At 39.9% G+C, this 20,134-nt stretch overlaps 1 protein-coding gene across 4 annotated transcripts in view; it reads right to left on the minus strand.

The window, feature by feature from the left end:
- Window positions 1–20,134, minus strand: part of CNTNAP5 (contactin associated protein family member 5) — an 805,732-nt gene that overhangs the window by 7,402 nt on the left and 778,196 nt on the right. For all 4 annotated transcript variants that reach the window (XM_011285200.4, XM_011285199.4, XM_045033599.1 and 1 more), the window contains 2 exons: window positions 4,697–4,915; window positions 2,506–2,577 (listed from right to left, as the gene is read on the minus strand). In XM_011285200.4, the coding sequence (XP_011283502.3) occupies window positions 2,506–2,577; window positions 4,697–4,915 (291 nt within the window). The remainder of the gene's footprint in view (window positions 1–2,505; window positions 2,578–4,696; window positions 4,916–20,134) is intronic.

The raw sequence follows: 20,134 nt of genomic DNA on the forward strand, positions 1-20,134 counted from the left end.
TGATTCAGTCGAGGCCGGCAAGGCACTCAGTAGAACGAAACAAAACTAACCCAACAAGGAACAACAGATTCTTGCCCAGAAATGAAGACCAGCTGAAATACCTTCAGTCTTCAGTTTCTAAGAAGCCAGAAAGAAAGCCATTCTAAATCAGAGAATGCTATCATATAAATATGGACTCATCCTGGCCAAGGATTTCTTAGTTATTTCTTCAAGACCTGATTTAGGCCTAAAGATGCAACAGAATCTTTTAATTAGCACATGTGCCATTTGTAATCGCTTGTAATTTCTTTGTCCCCTTGCAGCTAAATATTTTAGAACTACTTCAGCACCCTAGAGAACCATCCCGAAGCATCACACACCTCAATACACCCTCTCCTGATGTAAATTCCTTTAGGGTGTATGTTTGCTTTGCTAAAAATGATTTGCTATGTGATGGGACGCTTCCCAAACACACAGGGCACTCCTCCACTGCTCCGTGCTCTGCTAGTCATGGGCCGGTGCAGAGATGGTATGTTCTGTTTTCCGGAGACGCCGAGTCAGCTGAAATGGCAGACCTCTTCCAGTTACTCAGGTTCCCGCCTGCTCTCACTGCATGTGATTTTACTGCATCGACTCGGCAAGTTGCCCTCGCTGACTCGAAGGTCTCGTCCCTACCCTTTGCCAGGAAGCCTCTCGGGATGCAAAGAGCAAAGTCAGCAAAAAGAGGGTGAAAATGTAGAATCTGGTGACTTTTAAACGGGAGAATGCATCTATACATGAATGTAGGTTTTCCAACATTCAAATATTTGAGAAGTATGTATGACATTCACATATAAGCTTATTCCCAAGAAAGTGTGTATTCTGCTGTTTTGTTTCTCTTTCTGAGTAGAATGGAGAGTGACAAAATGTGTTTATTTTAGAACATTAGTTTTGGACATCCTACACCGTGATTTACATAAGCATGGATATTTGAGAGTTAAAAATATTGAGTGCACATCTTCTACCAATTTGTATCAGAGCTGGGGCCATCATTAAGATTGCTTACTTTAAAAAAATATATTCCTAAACCCTTATACAGCATTTTCCCTGACTATTTCAGAATCAGGCAGAGTAAAGCCACGTAAGTTAACAAACCTATGAATAAACTGGGTGGCAGTGAGGGACTCCCAAGAACGGGCTGCAGCTTTATGAGATGAAATACAGAACTAATTTCTACTTGTTTTACACAGACTGTTAGAGGGATTTTCCCAAGGGGCTAGGATGCCTTTCCTGCTCTTAGAGACTCACGGAAGCATATAACTGGGTGGGAAATGTCAGCAGTCACAAAAGTCTCTTCTCCACATGTCAAATGAGAAATTGTTGGAAGAGAAACAGACAATACATTCTTTCTTGATGCCAAACAAAAATCAAATTGGACTCTCTTCCCTGAAGCAGAAATTCAGGTCAGACATTTTAAGAACTTCCTTAAGGAGGAAAGGTCACAGTGTCCGTTGCTCACAGTCGTATTGTAATGGGGCACCTCTGTGCTTCCACAGCCATTTGTACATCCTCCCTCAAAACACTACTCGCTAGTCCCTTGTTTTCTGCTTACCAGTCCCCTCTCGCACCAGGCTGTGAGTTCTTTGAGGGAAGCATCCACGTATCCCTATACTTAGCACAGGGCTTGACCCATAGCTGAGGCTCATTAAATAGAAGTTAAATGAATGGATAGTGCCGACTTTTAACAGAACTCCATCTGGTGTGGATCAGTTCATCTGGCCTGCCAGAAGGCAGCGATGGGGGCACCGGCTAGGGCTATGGCTCCTGGATGACAACGAATTTAGTCTCTCACAAGTGTCTAACATTAAACAAGGTTTGGGGATCGTTCTGTGTTGCAAGGCCAAGGAGGAAAGAAACAAGCCACTGGAGGACGCAGCCAGGCTGAGGCAGGATAAAAAGGGGTGAGACCAACAGACAGGGAGAAAATGGAAAGGCTGGGGAGGGGGGAGGGAGAGGGAAGCTCACAGCAGAGTAGACAAGATCTGTATCTGTAACCATATGTGCTGCTGGATTTGAAACTCCAGTCCTGTGGGTTTCACCCTGCTCATTACATCCAACCCAAATCACTTGCTGGAGAAAGCTGACAGGTCTGGGGCTTTCACCCATCTGTCTGCCCCAACATGGCTTCTTCCCATATGTTTTATTGGTGTGCTGTGTTTGTGCTTTAGGAAAACTGACAACTGCATGAGATGAACAGGGTGCACACTGCCTGTCGCTAAGTAAATGTCCCAGCTGTTGACTCAGTAGTCGGCTGCCTGATGGATCGGGAGCAGGATGCATCCATGGGACTGTAGATGCTGGGGGAAGAGGGCGCCTTTGATCAAACAGCACCCATGACTATTCTTGAAAAGGCTCCCTCCCAGTCTCACAGATCATGCGGGGCTCTGGATGCTAGATGGCCATAATTAAGGAAGGAATCAAATAAATCTCTCCCAAGCACAGAATCATTTATGTCCTCTCTGCTTTCAGCAACAAGGAATGATTTACCTCCAATGACGGCCGAGTCACTTCGAACTGCATTGGTGAGCGGTTCCCGCTCATCTGTCTTCCCAAAGGGATCTGCAAGGAGTAAAACACATGGCACTTCATTCCTCACTCAGAGTCCTGGAAGGCGGTCAACAATACGGACTTGAGAAGACACATCTGTGGGTTAGACCAAGTGCTCTCAAACAGTTGTGAGCTTGCAGTTTTTTTTTTTTTTTTTTGGAACCCAAACGAACATACACACAAAAAAGCATCTGAGGTACACAACTTCCACCCCATAGCTCCGTGACTATTGGCTTCTACGTCAGCTGTAGGGGTTAAAACAGAAGATGGTGGAACACACCCATACCTGCGTTTGCCTACAGTTTACCTCCCAGATTAACCTTGATGTCCCTCTCTGCTTTGCTGGACCATTGCTATTCATGACAATGGCCTCTTACTTCAAGCATGCATATTCTGTCTGCTTCAGAGATTTCTTTAGCTGCGTAAGGATTCTGGGCCCATTGACAGAAAAGACAAGGGTGCTGGAGGATTAACACCCCCACGGAACCCTCACTGTCGGGGAGGGGGATTTCACTATATGCATGTTTACATATATAGTAAAAGAAAAACGAACATCAATCAAGTTTGAAGGCACGTAGATCTGGGTTTGAATCTTACTCTGCCACTTGTTGGCTTGGTGACATTCAGCTGGAAAGCAAGCAATTTTTAAACATGTTATTTATTTTGAGAGAGAGAATGAATGAGTGGGGGAGGGGCAGAGAGAGGGAGATAGAGAATCCCAATCAGGTTCCATGCTGTCAGCACAGCCTAATGTGGGGTTCGATTTCACAAACTGTGAGGTCATGACCTGAGCTGAAAATAAGAATTGGACATTTAACCGACTGAGCTACCCAGGCACCCCCAGAAAACATTTCTTAAATAACAAATCTGCAAATGTATTAAAAGGGGATAATGGTACCGATATGTATGCATATGGTGCATGTGACATTTTCAGACCTATAACAGCTGTCACCATTATCACTGCATCCTTAGGAAATGCCTACAACATGACTATTATTTTTCCCGTTTCACAGATAAGGAGATTAGATCATAGTCATTTAGTAACTTGTCTGGAGTTCTATAGTTCATCCATGGCAGATTCAGAATTCAAATCGAGGCTAGTCACCTATCACATTGTGCTTCTTTCCATTATGCCTCACTGCTGCCAGGAAGACACCAAGCTTGGTGACGAGTGGGCAACAGCAAAACTCAACCCGCTTTCTTTGTTCATAATTAATAACTAATTTGGTAACTCATTACCACACTTGATTAAATTAAAACAAATCCCAGGGATGCTTTAAGTTCCCCATGATGATGGTGACTAAGGAAAGACAGAAGAGGTGTTTTAGGGAGTGGTAAAGTGAGAGAAGATATATGGATGATACTGCTGTGGGACTTCCCTATTGTTAAGGAAGGCTGATTATATCACATGAATTATATTAGTTCAACAACAAATCTGCCTCTCTGACCCTAAACTCTTCAATCCTCAGAGTGGTAGGTGGTAGTCATTTAAACTGTAGTGTATATATATACACACACACACACACACACACACACATACACACACACATAGTGTGTATATATACATATGTGTATATATACATAGTGTGTGTGTATATATATGTATATATATACATATGTATATATGTATATGTATATATATACACATGTATATGCACAAATATGCATGTAGTTCTAACTACTCATCATGTTAAAAGTGGAATTATATTCAATATATATAAAGTTCAACCATGAGAAATCAGTCATAATTCTTAACTACCTGTGATCATATAAAATAAGGACTTGAGTAATACTACCCTTTAACCTAGAAAATTCTTGAAGATATCAAAAGTAGTACTATCAGGGGGCGCCTGGGTGGCTCAGTCTGTTGAGTGCCCGACTTAGGCTCAGGTCATGATCTCACGGTTCATGGGTTCAAGCCCCGCATTGGGCTCTGTGCTGACAGTTCAGAGTCTGGAGCCTGCTTCGTTTTCTGTCTCTCTGACCCTCCCCCACTTGTGCTCTGTCTCTCCGTTTCTCTCTCTCTCTCTCTCTCTCTCTCTCTCTCTGTCAAAAATAAATAAATATTAAAAATATTTTTCATTCCTTTAAAAAAAAGTAGCACTATCAAAGGAGGGCAGTTGCACTGTACCTGATGAAGAGTCCACTGTGGTCACTGCATTCACATCCGCATCCACCACAGAGCCACAGCTGGATTCTGTCAGGGTCCCTTGGACAGTCACAGGTGCGATGGTGGCGTGACGCAGGGCTGCCTTCAGGGGTGCTACCTGGTTGTATTGGACTGAAGACAGGCATCCGACAAAACCCATGATGTTTGCTTTGGCAACTTCAGAATCCAATCCAAGATGCTCTGCAAGATGGGAGACAAGCTGGTGTGTGTGTGTGTGTGTGTGTGTGTGTGTGTGTGTGTGTTCTCTTTTTCAAACTATGCCTCATAACCTCTTTAAATAATGTCTAAAATTCCAGAAATTGCCTTGTAATTCTTTGTATTAAGGGAAACCATTCCAGGTCTTTCTTTGTCTCCTCTTCCCAAACCTTATCCCCATGATTATCATCGATATATCAACCACCTCTCATAGGAAACTATTAGGGCCATCTTTGCTTTGAGATAACATTTCAAACTTCCAAAGTCTCATTCGTGTATTTTATGCACTGTGACAAAGACTTAATAAATCTGTTCTACACTCTAAATGTTTTATGAAATTTATTTCATTATCCCCATCACCATTAATCTATGGATGCCGGGGATTAGTTCAAGCACACTACAATGCTCATTACAACATCACACTCAAAAGTGTCACAAGGGAAAAAAAATGAAAAGAGGTAGAGGGAATAGAAGTCAAAGTGGCACTTCCAGAAGTTTCTCACGTTCAGTGTTTTAAGCGGTCTGTATAAACTGACCAGACTCGAGATTTTCACCTGCTTAGTTCTGTTCATGGTACTGATTGGGGAGCACGGATTTTCTGACAGCAGTCTTCCAAAGTATCTTTGACTCTTTGTGAAAGGTGAAGAAGCAATCATTGATTAACAGCAAGATCAAATGCCTTATTCTCTTCAAGATTTGTAGTAAGATTACTCAGCCACTTTCTCTCTTCTAGCTAAGATCATTTAAACAAATTGCTATGATACAATTACATACAACTACAATACACATGAGCTGTTTCTTCTATTTAAGGTGCAATAGTTTAACCCTACCTAGATGATTCAAATCATTATTTTATTATGATACTCGGTTTATTTTCTGGAAGAGGGCAGGTGCTTCCCTCTCTACCCATTGGAGATTAAATTTATTTCAAATCCATGTATGGTCAAAGAGTGCCTCCATGTATCTCCAGGTGAGAATTTTTTGGGCAGCATGCAGAAAGAGGTGTGATGAGAATATGGAAGAAAAAGAGAAATTAATATCCCTTAACAATACCTTTTCCAGTTTTGCCCTTATATTCTCCGCCTTTGACACCCATGTATACCTCACCAGTCTATCGTCCCTCCCTTCTTACCAAAAAAAAAAAGGAAAGAAACCATGCATATTAATTTTATGCAGCCACTAAAACAAATTACCACAAACCTAGACAGTTGAAATTAAACAACCTAACATAACACCAATTTGTTGTCTTATAATTCTGTAAAAGTCTGACATGGATCTTGCCAGGCTAAAATCAAGGTGCCTGCAAGGCTGCAGTTCTTACAGAGGTTCTAGGGGGGTAATCTGTCGTCTTTTCCTATCCCCTCTAAGACACCCAGTCCTTAGATTATTGTCCTTCCCCCCAGCTTCAAAGCCAGGTATGATGCACGTCTTTCCTCCACAGCTACATCTGCTTCTAATTCGCTTCTGTTGCCTTCTTCTTCACTTTAAGGACCCCTGTGATTGCAATGGGCTCACCCAAATGCTCCAGAATAATCTCCCTATTTTAAGCTAGGTGATTAGCAACATTAATTGCATTTGCAACCTTACTTCTTCTTTGCCACTTAACCTAACACATTCACAGGTTCTGAGGATTAGGGCTTGGGTATCTCTGTGGGCCATTCTTCCTACCCCTGCATGTCGGAGATTTCATGAGAATTGTCCAGGCAATGATAATGAAAATTCAATAGCGATGTGAAGTGACGCTTCTGTGAATGTAACAGAACATTGGGGCAGGGGAGGAAACTGCTGATTTCCAAAGATTCCAATAAATATCCTATATATTCCAAAAAAAACATCCTATAGTAGCTGCATGTATTTGTTACTCATTAAAGGATCATACGTATGTTTATTTCTTAATAATACGGGCTTTAAAAGACTTTGTCTCAGAAGAGACTTTTTAAACATTGTTATTTAATAGTCTCCCAGGCCAAAAAGCTTTCTCTAATGAAGACCAGTTGCTCCTGCCCAAATGTCACTAGAATGCGATCTACGCAGCTATAATTCCAAATGCACATTCACTACTGAGTGGAAGTTATCAAGGGGTTCAATTAGAGATCAGAGCATTTAGCAAAAGAGGCAGAAGACAAGAACAGAAAAGCATAAACTGGCATGAAGTTTCTGCCTTGTAGGAAGGATTTCCAAGCAGCTGAAAGTGACATGTCAATGTCACTATGTCTTAAGGGTCTAAGTCAAAAGTGCCAGATCTCATTTCCAGAACCCAGTTAGAAAGAAGCTTATATCAGGCCCAAGGTCTTTAGAGGACATCACTATAGTGACTGCTAGGAATACATGCTCCAGGTACAAGAATCAGCACGTGGAGAGATTGGGGATAATGCCAGAAAATGACATTCTCTCCTTAGGAAGAGATGTTTCGGACAAAGTCTTATGTCGAGGAAAGTGCATTTATTCTAGATGGATAATAAAGATGGAAACCTGGGGATCTTATGAAAAGAAATGAAAGGGACAAGAATCACTTATAGGAGAAAATACTCCCAGTGTGAGGCCTGATATAACGATTTCTCATATCTTTACATATATGGAGACAGAAAAATAAGTTAGGATTATTTTTCCTTCTTATAACCTTGTTAAGTAATATGCAGTAAGGAATAATCATTTGCTAAAACAAACAAACAAACAACCCAAAGAAAAACAAAAACAAAAACAAAAAAACCTCAAAAGCCACAAGGACTCGATACTCACCATGTATTAAGTACCTATTATGTAACTACGCAATAATTCTTTGTAAAGTATTATTTCTTTTCCCCTCAAAGTTTCTTCAGATATTTGTTACTCTCTTCCAAAATTTACAGGTGAAGAAACTGACACACCGAAAAGTTAAAAGATATAAAAACGATTGTGTGGCAAAGTTGAGGCCCCACCAAAGTTGAGGTTATAACTTGAAATGCCAAACTATATATTTTTTTAACTCTTCCCATTCAGTTAACCTCCCCCTGCTGGTTTGAGTTCCAGCCCCACCACTTTCTGCAGATCTTTGGGTAAGTTAACCTTTCTGAGATTTAGTTTCTCCAACCAGAAAATGGAGACAACAGTACGAACTTCCTGTGTTGTCATTTCCTTTTATTTGTAGCTTAAAATTAGTTGACGTACAATAGTATAATAATTTCAGGTATATGACATAGTGATGACAATTACACACATTACAAAATACTCACCATAAGTGTAGGAACCATCTGTCACCATATGCTATTTCCATGTAATTGACTGCATTCCCTATGCTGTACTGTTATTCCCCATGACTATTTGACAAATGGGATTTTGTACCTCTTGATTCCCTTCACCTATTTCATCCATCCCCCCACCCCCTCCTCTCTGGCAACTACCAATTTGTTTTCTGTATTTATGAGTCTGATTTTTTTTGTCTTTTCATTAGTTTTGTGTTTTTTAGATTCCATATGTAAGTAAAGTCACATGTTGTCTTTCTCTGACTTATTTCGCTTAGCAGAATACCCTCTAAGTCCATCCACCTTGTTGGAAACGGCAAGATCTCATTCTTTTTATGGTTGAGTAATATTCTATTGTATACACCACATCTTCTTTACCCATTCATCTGTCCATGAACATCTGGGTTGCTTCCATATCTTGGTTATTATAAATAATGTTGCAATAAACACTGGGGCGCATATATCTTTTGAATTAGCATTTTTGTGTTCTTTGGGTAAATACTCAGCAGGGAAATTACTGGATCATACAGTAGTTTTATTTTTTTAATTTTTTGAGGAACCTCCTTAACTGTTTTCCACATTGGTTGCACCAAATTACATTCCCACCAACAGTTCATGAGGGTTCCCTTTTGCCACATCCTCGCCAATTCTTGCTACTTGCCTTTTTTAATTTTTGACATTCTGAATGGTATGAGGTGTATTGTGCTTTGGATTTCCATTTGAAATGCCAAATTCTTTATCTAAGCTATGCTGCCTCCCCCAAAACTCCCCAAACATATCCTGGGTAGAAAAAGATATTTTTTACATTATTAAGAAGAAATAAGTTGCAAAAACTAAGGAAAACACAAGTCATTTTGATTGAATTTGCTCGTTAGAATTTGCTGAACTCCGTGTTATATTAAATACATAATGCATTTCATAATTCATTTTATTATTTTTAAGTTACAGTTGCATTAGAATCATAAGGAACTAGAGCATGTGTGGGCTACAGAATGAAAAACAGAAGACGAACTCAACCATGAATGTGGCTCCTCTGAAATGACAGAACAAGAATACAAAGGTCCCACCAGTGAAGAATGCTGCTGTTCTCTTTCTCACTCTTTTCACAATTTTCTGCTCCCACTTAAGAGTGCCATCCACTCAAAGAGAATGACATGGTGTCTCCTTATACTACATACCACCACCTGAAGGAACCGCAGGTATTTTACAAAGAAAAAACCTACAGAACGTCTTGTTTGAAATTGACTTAGTTTCTCCCTCTCAGCACGCTTCGAACATCATTGAAATATGGTTTCTGATTCTCATTACAGTCTATCCCCACTGCCCTCAAATACTGAGGTAGAAGCAGCATGGTGTGTTGAAATAAAGCACAGATTGGAAATGAGATGTGCCTGTTGGTGGATTGTGCACTTGCACATACGACTTGTGTTTCTTATCTCTGAGCTTTAATTCTGTCCACTGTAAAACAGTGACAAGGAGTACTCGGCACGTGGATTGTGCTGGAAATAAATATAAAAAGTCTGATTCTTAGTTCAGTGCCCTTAAATGCATTTATTGTTATTGTTATTAATGCTGTTATTAATTATTATCTTTATTCTTCCTACTACTCATCCATTCCAGACTCCTTTGCCTAGATTCAATGGCCCTCAGCATGCTCAAATAAACTGCATTTTTTATGAGAGAACGAAGATGTAAATGTTGATGTGTTTGCTGTAAAGTCTTTGCATTAAATTTCCACTTCACACAGACAAACTGAATGCATGTTGTACCAAAACTCTGAATGACTTGATTGGTTATTATAGACTAACTTCTTCAAGCGTTTTTAAACTGGACTTTCTACAGTAATTTAGAAACACTCATCTCTTCAAATCAAAGTTACGCCCCTCTATTAAAGCAAGTGGCTTCTTCTAGCCACAGAAAGCACAACACTTCACATGGTCAAAATTATTTGACACTAAGATCATGGTTGAGCCAATCCAGGCTAATTTTATGTAGGAAGTTTATTCTGGATATTAGAAGAAGAAGAAGAAAAAGAAGAAGAAGAAGAAGAAGAAGGGGAAGAAGAAGGAGGAGGAGGAGGAGGAGGAGGAGGAGGAGGAGGAGGAGAAAAGATCAGCCATTTGCTAAAAATAGACATGGCTCTAGGATGTAACATGACATTTGCTACATGTCAAAAGCCATTATGACTTTTGAATCCTAAAGTGTCAAAGTACAAGCCATGCAGACCCATCTAACCTGGGCTTAGAAGAGTAAAATGTTGTACCAATATAAAATATAAATAAAGGAAGCTGATGTTAATGGAAGGTACGAACAGTATACAAGTGAAAAGTTTTTGCCTCCAGAGTCCTTTGTGGCTTTCAGGCAAGAGAGAAGTAGCCTGAAAATTTAACTACCTTGATTATTCCAAGGCCGAGAACTGTATCCCTCAGATAAAGCTTTTAATCCTTAAAGTGGAATGTTAAACTGTATTTAAAAACAAAAACAAAAACAAACAAACAAAAAAAACAACTTGACATTTACTTAATGCTTTTATGGTTTCCATGGTATGTTCCTTTGTATATTCTGTGTAAATATTCATCCTTGTGAACTAAGAAAGGGTGAGATAGTTCTATTCAATTACCAGTTATGCAAACTAAGACATAAGATCAAGGACAAGTCCTAAGAAAACCAGTCCATGGCCTCAGACCTAGGTCTCTTGGACCTTATCCTCCTTTTTTTGCCCCCTACTTCATCATACATAACACCTGTAGGCATTGACTGTTGATAACATGAAGAGAAACCCCCCTCTGTAGCGTGCCTTACAGCTATTCATGAGCTAACTTACACCCACCCACCCAGCCCCATCTGTGCTGCACACAACCTGAACCACTTTGTCTTGCCTGAACAGGCATACACTCTGCCTAGAAGGCCTTTCTGTCCCTTAACTACCGGGTAACATCTGCTTCATCACTGTAAAACATCCATCTATTTATGGGCCACCTCTGGCAACCATGCTCTGTGTGAGACCGTGGATTTCACAACTGCTAGTAAGCAGACATTTCCTTATCTCTGAGTTTTCAGTCATTTTGGAGGATTAAGTTATCAGACAACCTATGGTTTCAGGCCATAAGACTTAATGGTAGGGGAAGATCATTGTGGCTATGGGGGCACAGAAAAGATCCTGGACACAATCTAGGACAGTGGTGAGCAAACCGAAGGTGCAAAAGAATTTCCAGTGAAATGCACGAAAATGCCTTTTTTCTAGATCTCTAATCATTCTGTAGGTCGGTCTGGTGTGGAGGTACCCAAGAATTTTCATTTTTAAAGTACATTCTTAGACACTTGTGATACGGAGGGTTCACGTACTACTCTTTGAGAAACACTGATTTAGGAAAGATAGCTTAGAATAAATGTATTTAAATCAAGGCTTAAGTGATGAATAGACAATAACCACACATGAGTGGGTGGGCAGAATGTTACAGACACAAAGCCTATATAAGGCCTACAATGAGAAAGTCCATCACATTTAAAACACAGAAAACTCAAGTCAACTCTGCCTTAAAATAAAGCAAAAGACAGAAAGATAGACAGGAGCCAGGGACAGGTATTTTGCTTACCTTCTATGACATTTATTTATTTTGTGATCATGTTTATAAAGTCTGTCCCCCAACAATATTGGAAGCTTCTTACTTTCAGGAGACTTGTCTTTTACAGATTTCCACCCTCATTAACCAGACCCAGACACGGTGCCCAACACATAGAGTGTGTGTTTAGTAAACACTAAAAGGCATTAATGAATGAAAAAAAAAAATGTATGTTTCCTACTATGAGCAGTAATGCAGCCTAATCATCGATATTTACATACATTTCAAACTGCATCACTCTGGCCATTGATCAGCATATACTTTCTTGCCTTTTACATTCACACTCAGGACACGTTATGTGGAACTCTCTTTGATGAGGCAGGCCAAGTTCATTTACATTCCGTACATCTCTGCCAGGAGTGCACATGGAATTGCCCCTATTATTTCAGCACATTGTTACCTGGAGCTTTATAAATGTACTACTATTTGTATGGAGTCAGAATGGCCGTGTAAGATTGGCTGCTGTACGTCACAGGGTCTGTCCTGTTCATAATGACCCCACAGGTTTTAAGAGGCAGGGCCTGTGAATTTGCTTTTCACATGGCCGAGGAAGCATGTCCCAAATACTGCATGACAGCCTCCTTTTCTTGTCTCAGCCTGAAAGTCCCTTCATCAGTGGACACTTCCTTGGACACCTTACCAAGGAACACATGCCCTCTTCTCCCTCTCTAATTCCCCAGCACTGAAACCAGATGACTTCCCTTCTAACTCATTTCTCAACCTTTGCAATTGTATCGGTGTGTTTATGCATGTGTGATTATTGGTTTACCTTTTATGCACCACTCCAGACCCAGTTTTATGAAGAAACAGTACTTACTTGCTTACTATGAACTACCTATTTTCTGATATAGTATTTGACATAGAAATCGCTAAATGAATATTTTGGGTGATTGAATGAGTCTGCATTGCAAAGGGTTTGTCCCATAAAGATCTCTCATGACTCTTTAAATAAAATTACATACATACATACATACATACATAAAAACATATGCTAATGATACAAAAAGACTAAACTATAACAAGGCCAGTTCAATAAACAAAAGTTGTATCATTTAAAAAAAATTGACGTTTATTTATTTTTGACAGAGACAGAGAATGAGCAGGGGAGGAACAGAGAGAGAGGAAGACACAGAATCTGAAGCAGGCTCCAGGCTTGAAGCTGTCAGCACAGAGCCCCACGCAGGGCTCGAACCCACGAACAGTCAGATCATGACCTGAGCCAAAGTCAGCCACCCAGGCACCCCCAAAGTTCTACCATTTAAAAATTTATTATTTGGGGTACCTGGGTGGTTCAGTAGGTTGAGCATCTGACTTTGGCTCAGGTCATGATCTTGCGGTTTGTGAGTTCAAGCTCCATGTCAGCCCGTGTCAGCCCTGTGTCAGCTCTGTGCAGACAGCTCGGAGCCCAGAGCCTGCTTCAGATTCTGTGTCTCCCTCTCTCTCTGCCCTCCCCTGCTCATGCTCTGTCTCTCTCTCAAAGTAAATCAACATTAAAAAAAATAATAAAATAAAAATTTATTATTTGAACTGAATTAGTAGCTGAACTATATTCTTCATTTCTAAATTGATTTGTTTAGTTATGTGCATTATGCAAAGGCACCTCTACGGATATAAAATGGTGACTTCCGTAAAACCTCAGCAACATAACCAAATTTAAAAATTCTAGACATCATACCCCCAATGCCAATTCTGCTGGTTTTTCTTAGAAAACTCACTTTTCTGACTTTAAGACTGGGATAAGCTGATGTATAAATCCATTCTTTGGGATTCAAAGAAACAAAAATAATTCCTCCTCGGGTACTGATTATTTGATGTGGGGTCAGAACCAAACTTATGTGTATTAATTTATATCTATATTGTTTATTCTGTTAAAGGAAATGAGCAAAACTGGGGTCCTGCCTGTCCTAACAGAAAGTGTTTTAACAGGGTCCCAAAATAACCTATAGAAATATATTCTACTCTGATATGGAAATGCTAATTGTGGAGTTACAAGCGTCCAGAAAAGTAAAAGCCATCCTGAGCAACTTCAGTGCTTTGATGGCTATTTCTTTTTTTGTTGTTTATAGATTTAAATGGCGCAGGGAGTAATTATGTCAAATAACAAGGTGTTTAGAGGCAAGGTAAGCCCCCCCCCCCCACTCTGTTGCTATCTCAACTTCTAGCTGGAGCAAGGTGGCTGAGCTCCAAGGTCATCAGACATATCCAGATCCAACAACATCCAGAAGAAGAAAGAAAGAAAGAAAGAAAGAAAGAAAGAAAGAAAGAAAGGAAGAAAGAAAGAAAGAAAGAAAGAAAGAAAGAAAGAAAGAAAGGAAGAAAGAAAGAAGAGAAAGAGAAAGAAAAAGAGAAAGAAAAAGAGAAAGGAAGAGGGAGGGAGGGAGGGAAGGAAGGGAGAAAGGAAGGAAGAAAAGGCTGCCTCTTGCTGTTTTTCTTTTTAAGAATGAAGAAACCTTTCTCAGAAACACATCAGCTACTCAGCTACCCTGCCGAATTCCTCTAATTGGCCAGATTGTGTCATGTGTTTATGCCTACTCAAATTTCTGGCAATGAAAATGGACCATAGTCATTTGCTTGGACCATAAGTTCTTAAGACTTGTTTTTGGTCTAAAGACCCATTTCCACTCTTAAAAATTCTGAGGAGATTTTTGGATATCTCTATCCGTCTTATATCCATCCATATCCACTGTATTCAAAATGAAAGCTGAGGAAACTTTAAAACAAGAACTCACAGCACACATTCTCCTTGCTGTCTGAGTGGAGGTGTCATCACACATCTTGTAGCCCCTGAAAAACACCTTTCTACATGTGGAAAGGAATATAACAAAGACAGTAATATCTAGTACAAAAATGAGGATTGTTTCAATGTTGTGGATTCCCTGAAATGGTCCCAGGGTCCCCCAAACCCTACTCCCAGTGACCCCTGGACCGAACTTTGAAAACCACTGCTTCAGATCAGTTAGGAGGCATCCTCTGGGGTTGCAAATGGAGGAAAACTTCCAGGAGCACACGAAGTCATGAGGGAACATGAAAGCTTGAATAAACCTGGAATTTTTTTAGGAAGTGGGAAAGAAGTCAGAGTGAGTGGTGGGTAGGAAACCAATACTGTTAGTTGCATACATACAAACCAATCTCTGGAAGCCAAGTTATATCTGTCTATATCTATACACACAACATACACACACACACACACACAAACACTTATACGAAACCATAATATATAATACATATATATTTGCACATACACGCACATATATACATATACATATATTCATATGCAACCATTTATTAAGTAATCTCTATGCCCAAAGTGGGGCTTGAACTCACAACTCCAAGATCAAGAGTTGCATGCTCTATACACTGAGCCAGCCAGGTACCCCTATAAGGAGCCATTTAAATAACATTAAAGAACAAAGTCATTTCAGTAAACAAAAGTTTTACCTTTTAAAAATCCTACCCCCCCTCCCCACACACACACACATTCAATTTAAAAGGCAGTTATTTTTGATGTGCTATATATTCACCTTTTATAAAGATCTTGATGTCTAGGTTTAATGACCTAAATTTGGCTGCTCTAAATAAGGAAAAACAGAGCTATTCTTTAGGGATTGAATAGAGATCAGCCATAGGCAAAGTTGCCTCATTGGTGATGATGATATTTGTTGCTGCCTTTTTCTTTCTTTCTTTCTTTCTTTCTTTCTTTCTTTCTTTCTTTCTTTCCTTCTTTCTTTTGTGCCAATTATCTTCTATTCTGGTGCTAACCTGTAACAGACACCTCATAACACTAGACGCTATTATATGTCACTCAGGATGACCTTTGAAATGCTGTCGCATAATAACAGTAGGGGATAATAATTATTGAGCATCTATCAGATTAAGTGGTAAAGCATCATATAGACAAATGGCACACATTAGCTTTAAGACTTGGAAAAGACAGAGTAGTATGGAATTATAGTTTCTCTGCAATGAGGAAAATAAATTTATAGGGATTCAAAGTATCTGTAGCATGAATATCTAGCTCTTCAATTACATTTTTCCTCTCAGGCATCATACTAGTCTTTTGAACACACATACCAGAGCTTAATAGCTAAGCCCTGCAGCATAGCTTGCTTAGTGTACTAAATGGTTTATTTTGTAATTTTAGACAATTAGTTAGTAGACTATAGATATACTGAGGTATGGTGGGGCCTCAGAAAAACTCCAGAAGGAGGGGACATTTTCAGGTCTACTAGGGCAAGGCCTGGGTTTGGGGTTGGGAAGAGAGCACCTTAGAGACAGGGTCCAGAACAGGCTTGAACTCTGTGTCCTGTGGCCGTGTGTCCATAGGAGTGACTGGATCAGCACAGCCCAAGGGCCTGGCACCTGAAATTTTTGGGAAACTAACAACACCATCTACGCTGCTCTCATGACCTGGGGGAGAGAGGGAGGACATATTCATCATTGTATCTCTAGATTATCCCCCGATATGTGATTGATGAATTTTATATTCAATAAACAGGATTCATTAAAACATTTGTGACATGTTAACCATGAAGAACACACTCCGTTTCTTTAGGCCTCACTTTCCTGACAGGAAAAATTGAGCTGATCATGCTGTATGCTTTGAAGTTCACTTTTTGAGACAAATGGTGGTGCAGAAAATAATAGTCTCCCAAAGATATCCATCGTCTAATCTCTGGAACCATGAATAGGTCATTTTATGTGGAAAAAGGGCTTCCTGATACGGTTAAGATAAGGTCTTGAGATGCAAAGATTATCTTTGGTTATCCAGGTAAACCCAATATAATCACAAAGGTCCATATAAGAGTGATACAAGAAGGTCAAGGGCAGCAGCAGGGGATGTGATAAGAGAAGCAGGAAGTTCCAACAATTTGAGGCAAGTGCTATAAGTCACAGAATGCGAGTGGCCACTAGAAGGAAAAGGAAAGGAAACAGATTCTCCCCTTCAGCCCCCAAGAGAAACACAGCTCTGCTCAATTTCAGCCTCATAAGGCTTATTTAACACTCTTAACCTTTCGAACTATATGACAAACTTACTTTGCTGTAAGCCACCAAGTTCGTGATAATTTCTTACAGCAGCGACAGGAAAGCAACACACATAGGAACATTTCTTTGTGAATGTTAAAGTGCTTCTACGTTTCTACTTTTAAAACAGGCCTACCTATTAATATTTTAGTGGCTATATAACAGTGGTAATTTTCTCATTTAAATATTTCTATTCAATAAAGCTGGTAATTGCAAAGTCTCCACTTTGTAAGGCTCCGATAGGCATGAATTTCAGTTACCACAATTTAAATAATACCAGTCCCTAAGCAACACGGTTCAAGTTTCAGTGGCCCCAGTGTATTAATTGGGAATAATTGCATAAAGTACAAACTCTCCTGCCAGCTCTTCAGTCCACAAACAGGCATGTAACTAACAGAGCCTCATCATAATTCATGATCAGTCCCATCATTTCTTTCAAAGTCTACAGGTGATTTGTCATGGGGCCACCTGCTACTCAGTCCCCACACAGACAGCAAAGCACAGGGCCATGTTGCTTCATCATCTCTCAATAAGCCCATGTATCATTTGACAAAAAAATAGATGACCAAAAGAGGGAACTGCTCAACAAAGATGAAAGTGCAGCAAAGACACAAGAAATCACACTGAAAGTCAAATTCAAATGCAAATAGATTTATAAAAAGAGCCAGCTGACCACGGAAACGCAGACACACACTGTTTGACAGAGTCTAGGTACACAGCCACACGAGATTAGCGAAGGTGATATAAATCGATACAAATAAGGAAGTGGTTCATGGCAAAAAGAACGACAATGTCCCAGAGGCAGCGGGACCAGCGGAAACTTTCACATGAGAGGTACTCTCCAAGACATTTCATGACATCGAAAGCATAAAGGATGAAACGTTAGAAGCTGATCCAAACTTAGGGACAGGTCACCATGACATAGAAAAGATACTCCCTCCCTATTTTGCTGCACAAGAAGGCAAGCATGGTGAAAACAACTCCTGCTGTTTTTCACAAGCAAACACACTAATTCTCAATGCTTCTAATATTTTAAGTTACAGTATACTAAATAAATATTAGTTTTACTATTCTTTTTATTTCTCTATGAGCGCTTTTAATGCTGTGAAAAAAAATTAAAGTTTATAGGACTATCAAAAATTTTCTCAGGGCTCCTGGGTGGCTCAGTCTGTTAGGCGTCTGACTTGAACTCAGGTCATGATCTTGAGGCTTGTGCGTTCGAGCCCTGCGTCCGGCTCTGTGCTGACAGCTTAGGACCTGGAGCCTGCTTTTTATTCTGTGTCTCCCTCTCCCCCAGCTCGCACTCTGCCTGTCTGTCTATCTCTCTCAAAAATAGATGCATATTAAAAATTTTTTTTAATTTCTCATGAATCATTAAGAACTTTTGTCCCAGGTACAGCATGTGTGGTCACTTTTACTGTTCTGCTATATTGTGTGAAGCGAGGGCTGCCCATATCATATTCATCATGAAAAGATTACTTAATAAGTACCAAATGCTATTTTAAGTGCCTTATGACAACCATATATCATTTGTGCTATTACACCCATTTTAAAGCTTGGGAAACAGAGATTAAAAAATAGTTAAACAACATGCCCAAAGTGAACATGCCATGTGGAACATGATGTTGCCTTCCTCTTGTAATCGCTAACACTCCTAGGGCTTCAGGCATGTACTAGGCGTTGCGGGGCTCCTTCCCGTGTACCATGAGATCATGACCTGAGCCCAAAGCAAGAGGCAACCACCTAACTGACTGAGCCACCCAGGTGCCCCAAAAGCATATTTGTATCTTCTAATGAATCTTGTGGTGCTTGGGTGGCTCAGTCAGTAAGCGTCCAACTTCAGCTTAGGTCATGATCTTGCAGTTTGTGAGTTCGAGCCCCCCATCAGGCTCTGTGCTGACAGCCCAGAGCCTGGATCCTGCTTCGGATTCTGTGTCTCCCTCTCTCTTGGCCCCTCCCCTGCTCGTGCTCTGTCTCTCTCTCAAAAACAAATAAACATAAAAATAGTAAATAAATAAATAAATAAATAAATAAATAAATAAATAAAATGAATCTTCATGAAAGACTTCATGAAAAGAAGAAGCATATTTCTGAGATTTCATTACATGAGGTATCCCAGAACTAGTGTGTTTTGTAGCATGCTACAAACCATATCACAAATTTAATTCAGTAAATACTAATTGCAGGCAAAGTGTATACAAAGTATGGGTTATAGGTTGAGTCTGCTTAACTCTTAGAGCAGTTAGACCACAATTTCAGTGCAGCATCCACCAGTAGGGCAACGGCCCCAGTCCAGAAGCCTCATCCTACAGGCAGTCTCCTGTCCATGCCAGTTTACAGAATGTATTCCCTACTCCACAACCTACAGAATTCACCATGTGGTGACCTCCAAAATAATGGAGATCAAACTGGTGTCATGACCCAGATGTGAACAAAGATTTCATCCACAGACTTCTCTGTAAGGCACGGAACCCACTAGGGATCATCCCAGCCCTCAGTCATCAGTTCTTGGTAATTTATATCATTGTTCTTCTAGCACAGCTTTTGGGTTTGGCTAAAATAGTGGCATTTCCTTTCCTCTTTCTCCTTCTGACTCACAGAATACAAATCACAAATTATCAGTGTCAGCTATTTGTATTTAACTGCATGTATCAGGAAAGAAAGAAAGAAAGAAAAAGAAAAAGTAGCTCAAAAAATAGCTTATTTTATGCCCAGTTAGTAAGAAATCTGATGTCAACCAGTCTAGGGTTAGTATTTTGGCTCCAGATATTACCAGAATTTTAATTTTTTGTTTTTTTTTACACATTTGTACTTCCCGCTCCATAGATTAAAACCTTTGTCTTCTTCCTCATAACATGAGTAGAGGGTCTCCAGCTAACAGTCTCTTCCAGGCAGAACAAAGTAGGGAGACTGAAGGGCAAAAGTGTAAAAACTTGCTATGTTAGGCCTTTTAGAAAACTCAAGTAACGCCCATCATCTAGGACGATCTCCATGGACATTTTTAAGTCAAGAAGGCTGGGAAGGTACTGAATAATTGGGAACACTGTTCCCTCAAACTAAAACAAAAACAGAAAACACTATTATTTTCTATTAAAAAGAGAAGAATAAATATTGAATATTACGTAGGCTTTTTACAGCCTCTGACTCGACTCCCTTCAGACGAACTTTCTTCTTTATACTTTCATCCAGTTAAACAGGTTTTCATAACTACCTGGGTTCAACATTCAACTGTCCCACTTATTAACATTGTGCCCTTAAGGATACTTACATGATATCTTTGGGGCTCTTTATTCATTTATAAAATAGGAATGAAGAGTAGAGTGTTTTCGCGTGATAGA

Source organism: Felis catus, chromosome C1, assembly GCF_018350175.1.
Source record: "Felis catus isolate Fca126 chromosome C1, F.catus_Fca126_mat1.0, whole genome shotgun sequence".
NCBI lineage: Eukaryota > Metazoa > Chordata > Mammalia > Carnivora > Felidae > Felis > Felis catus.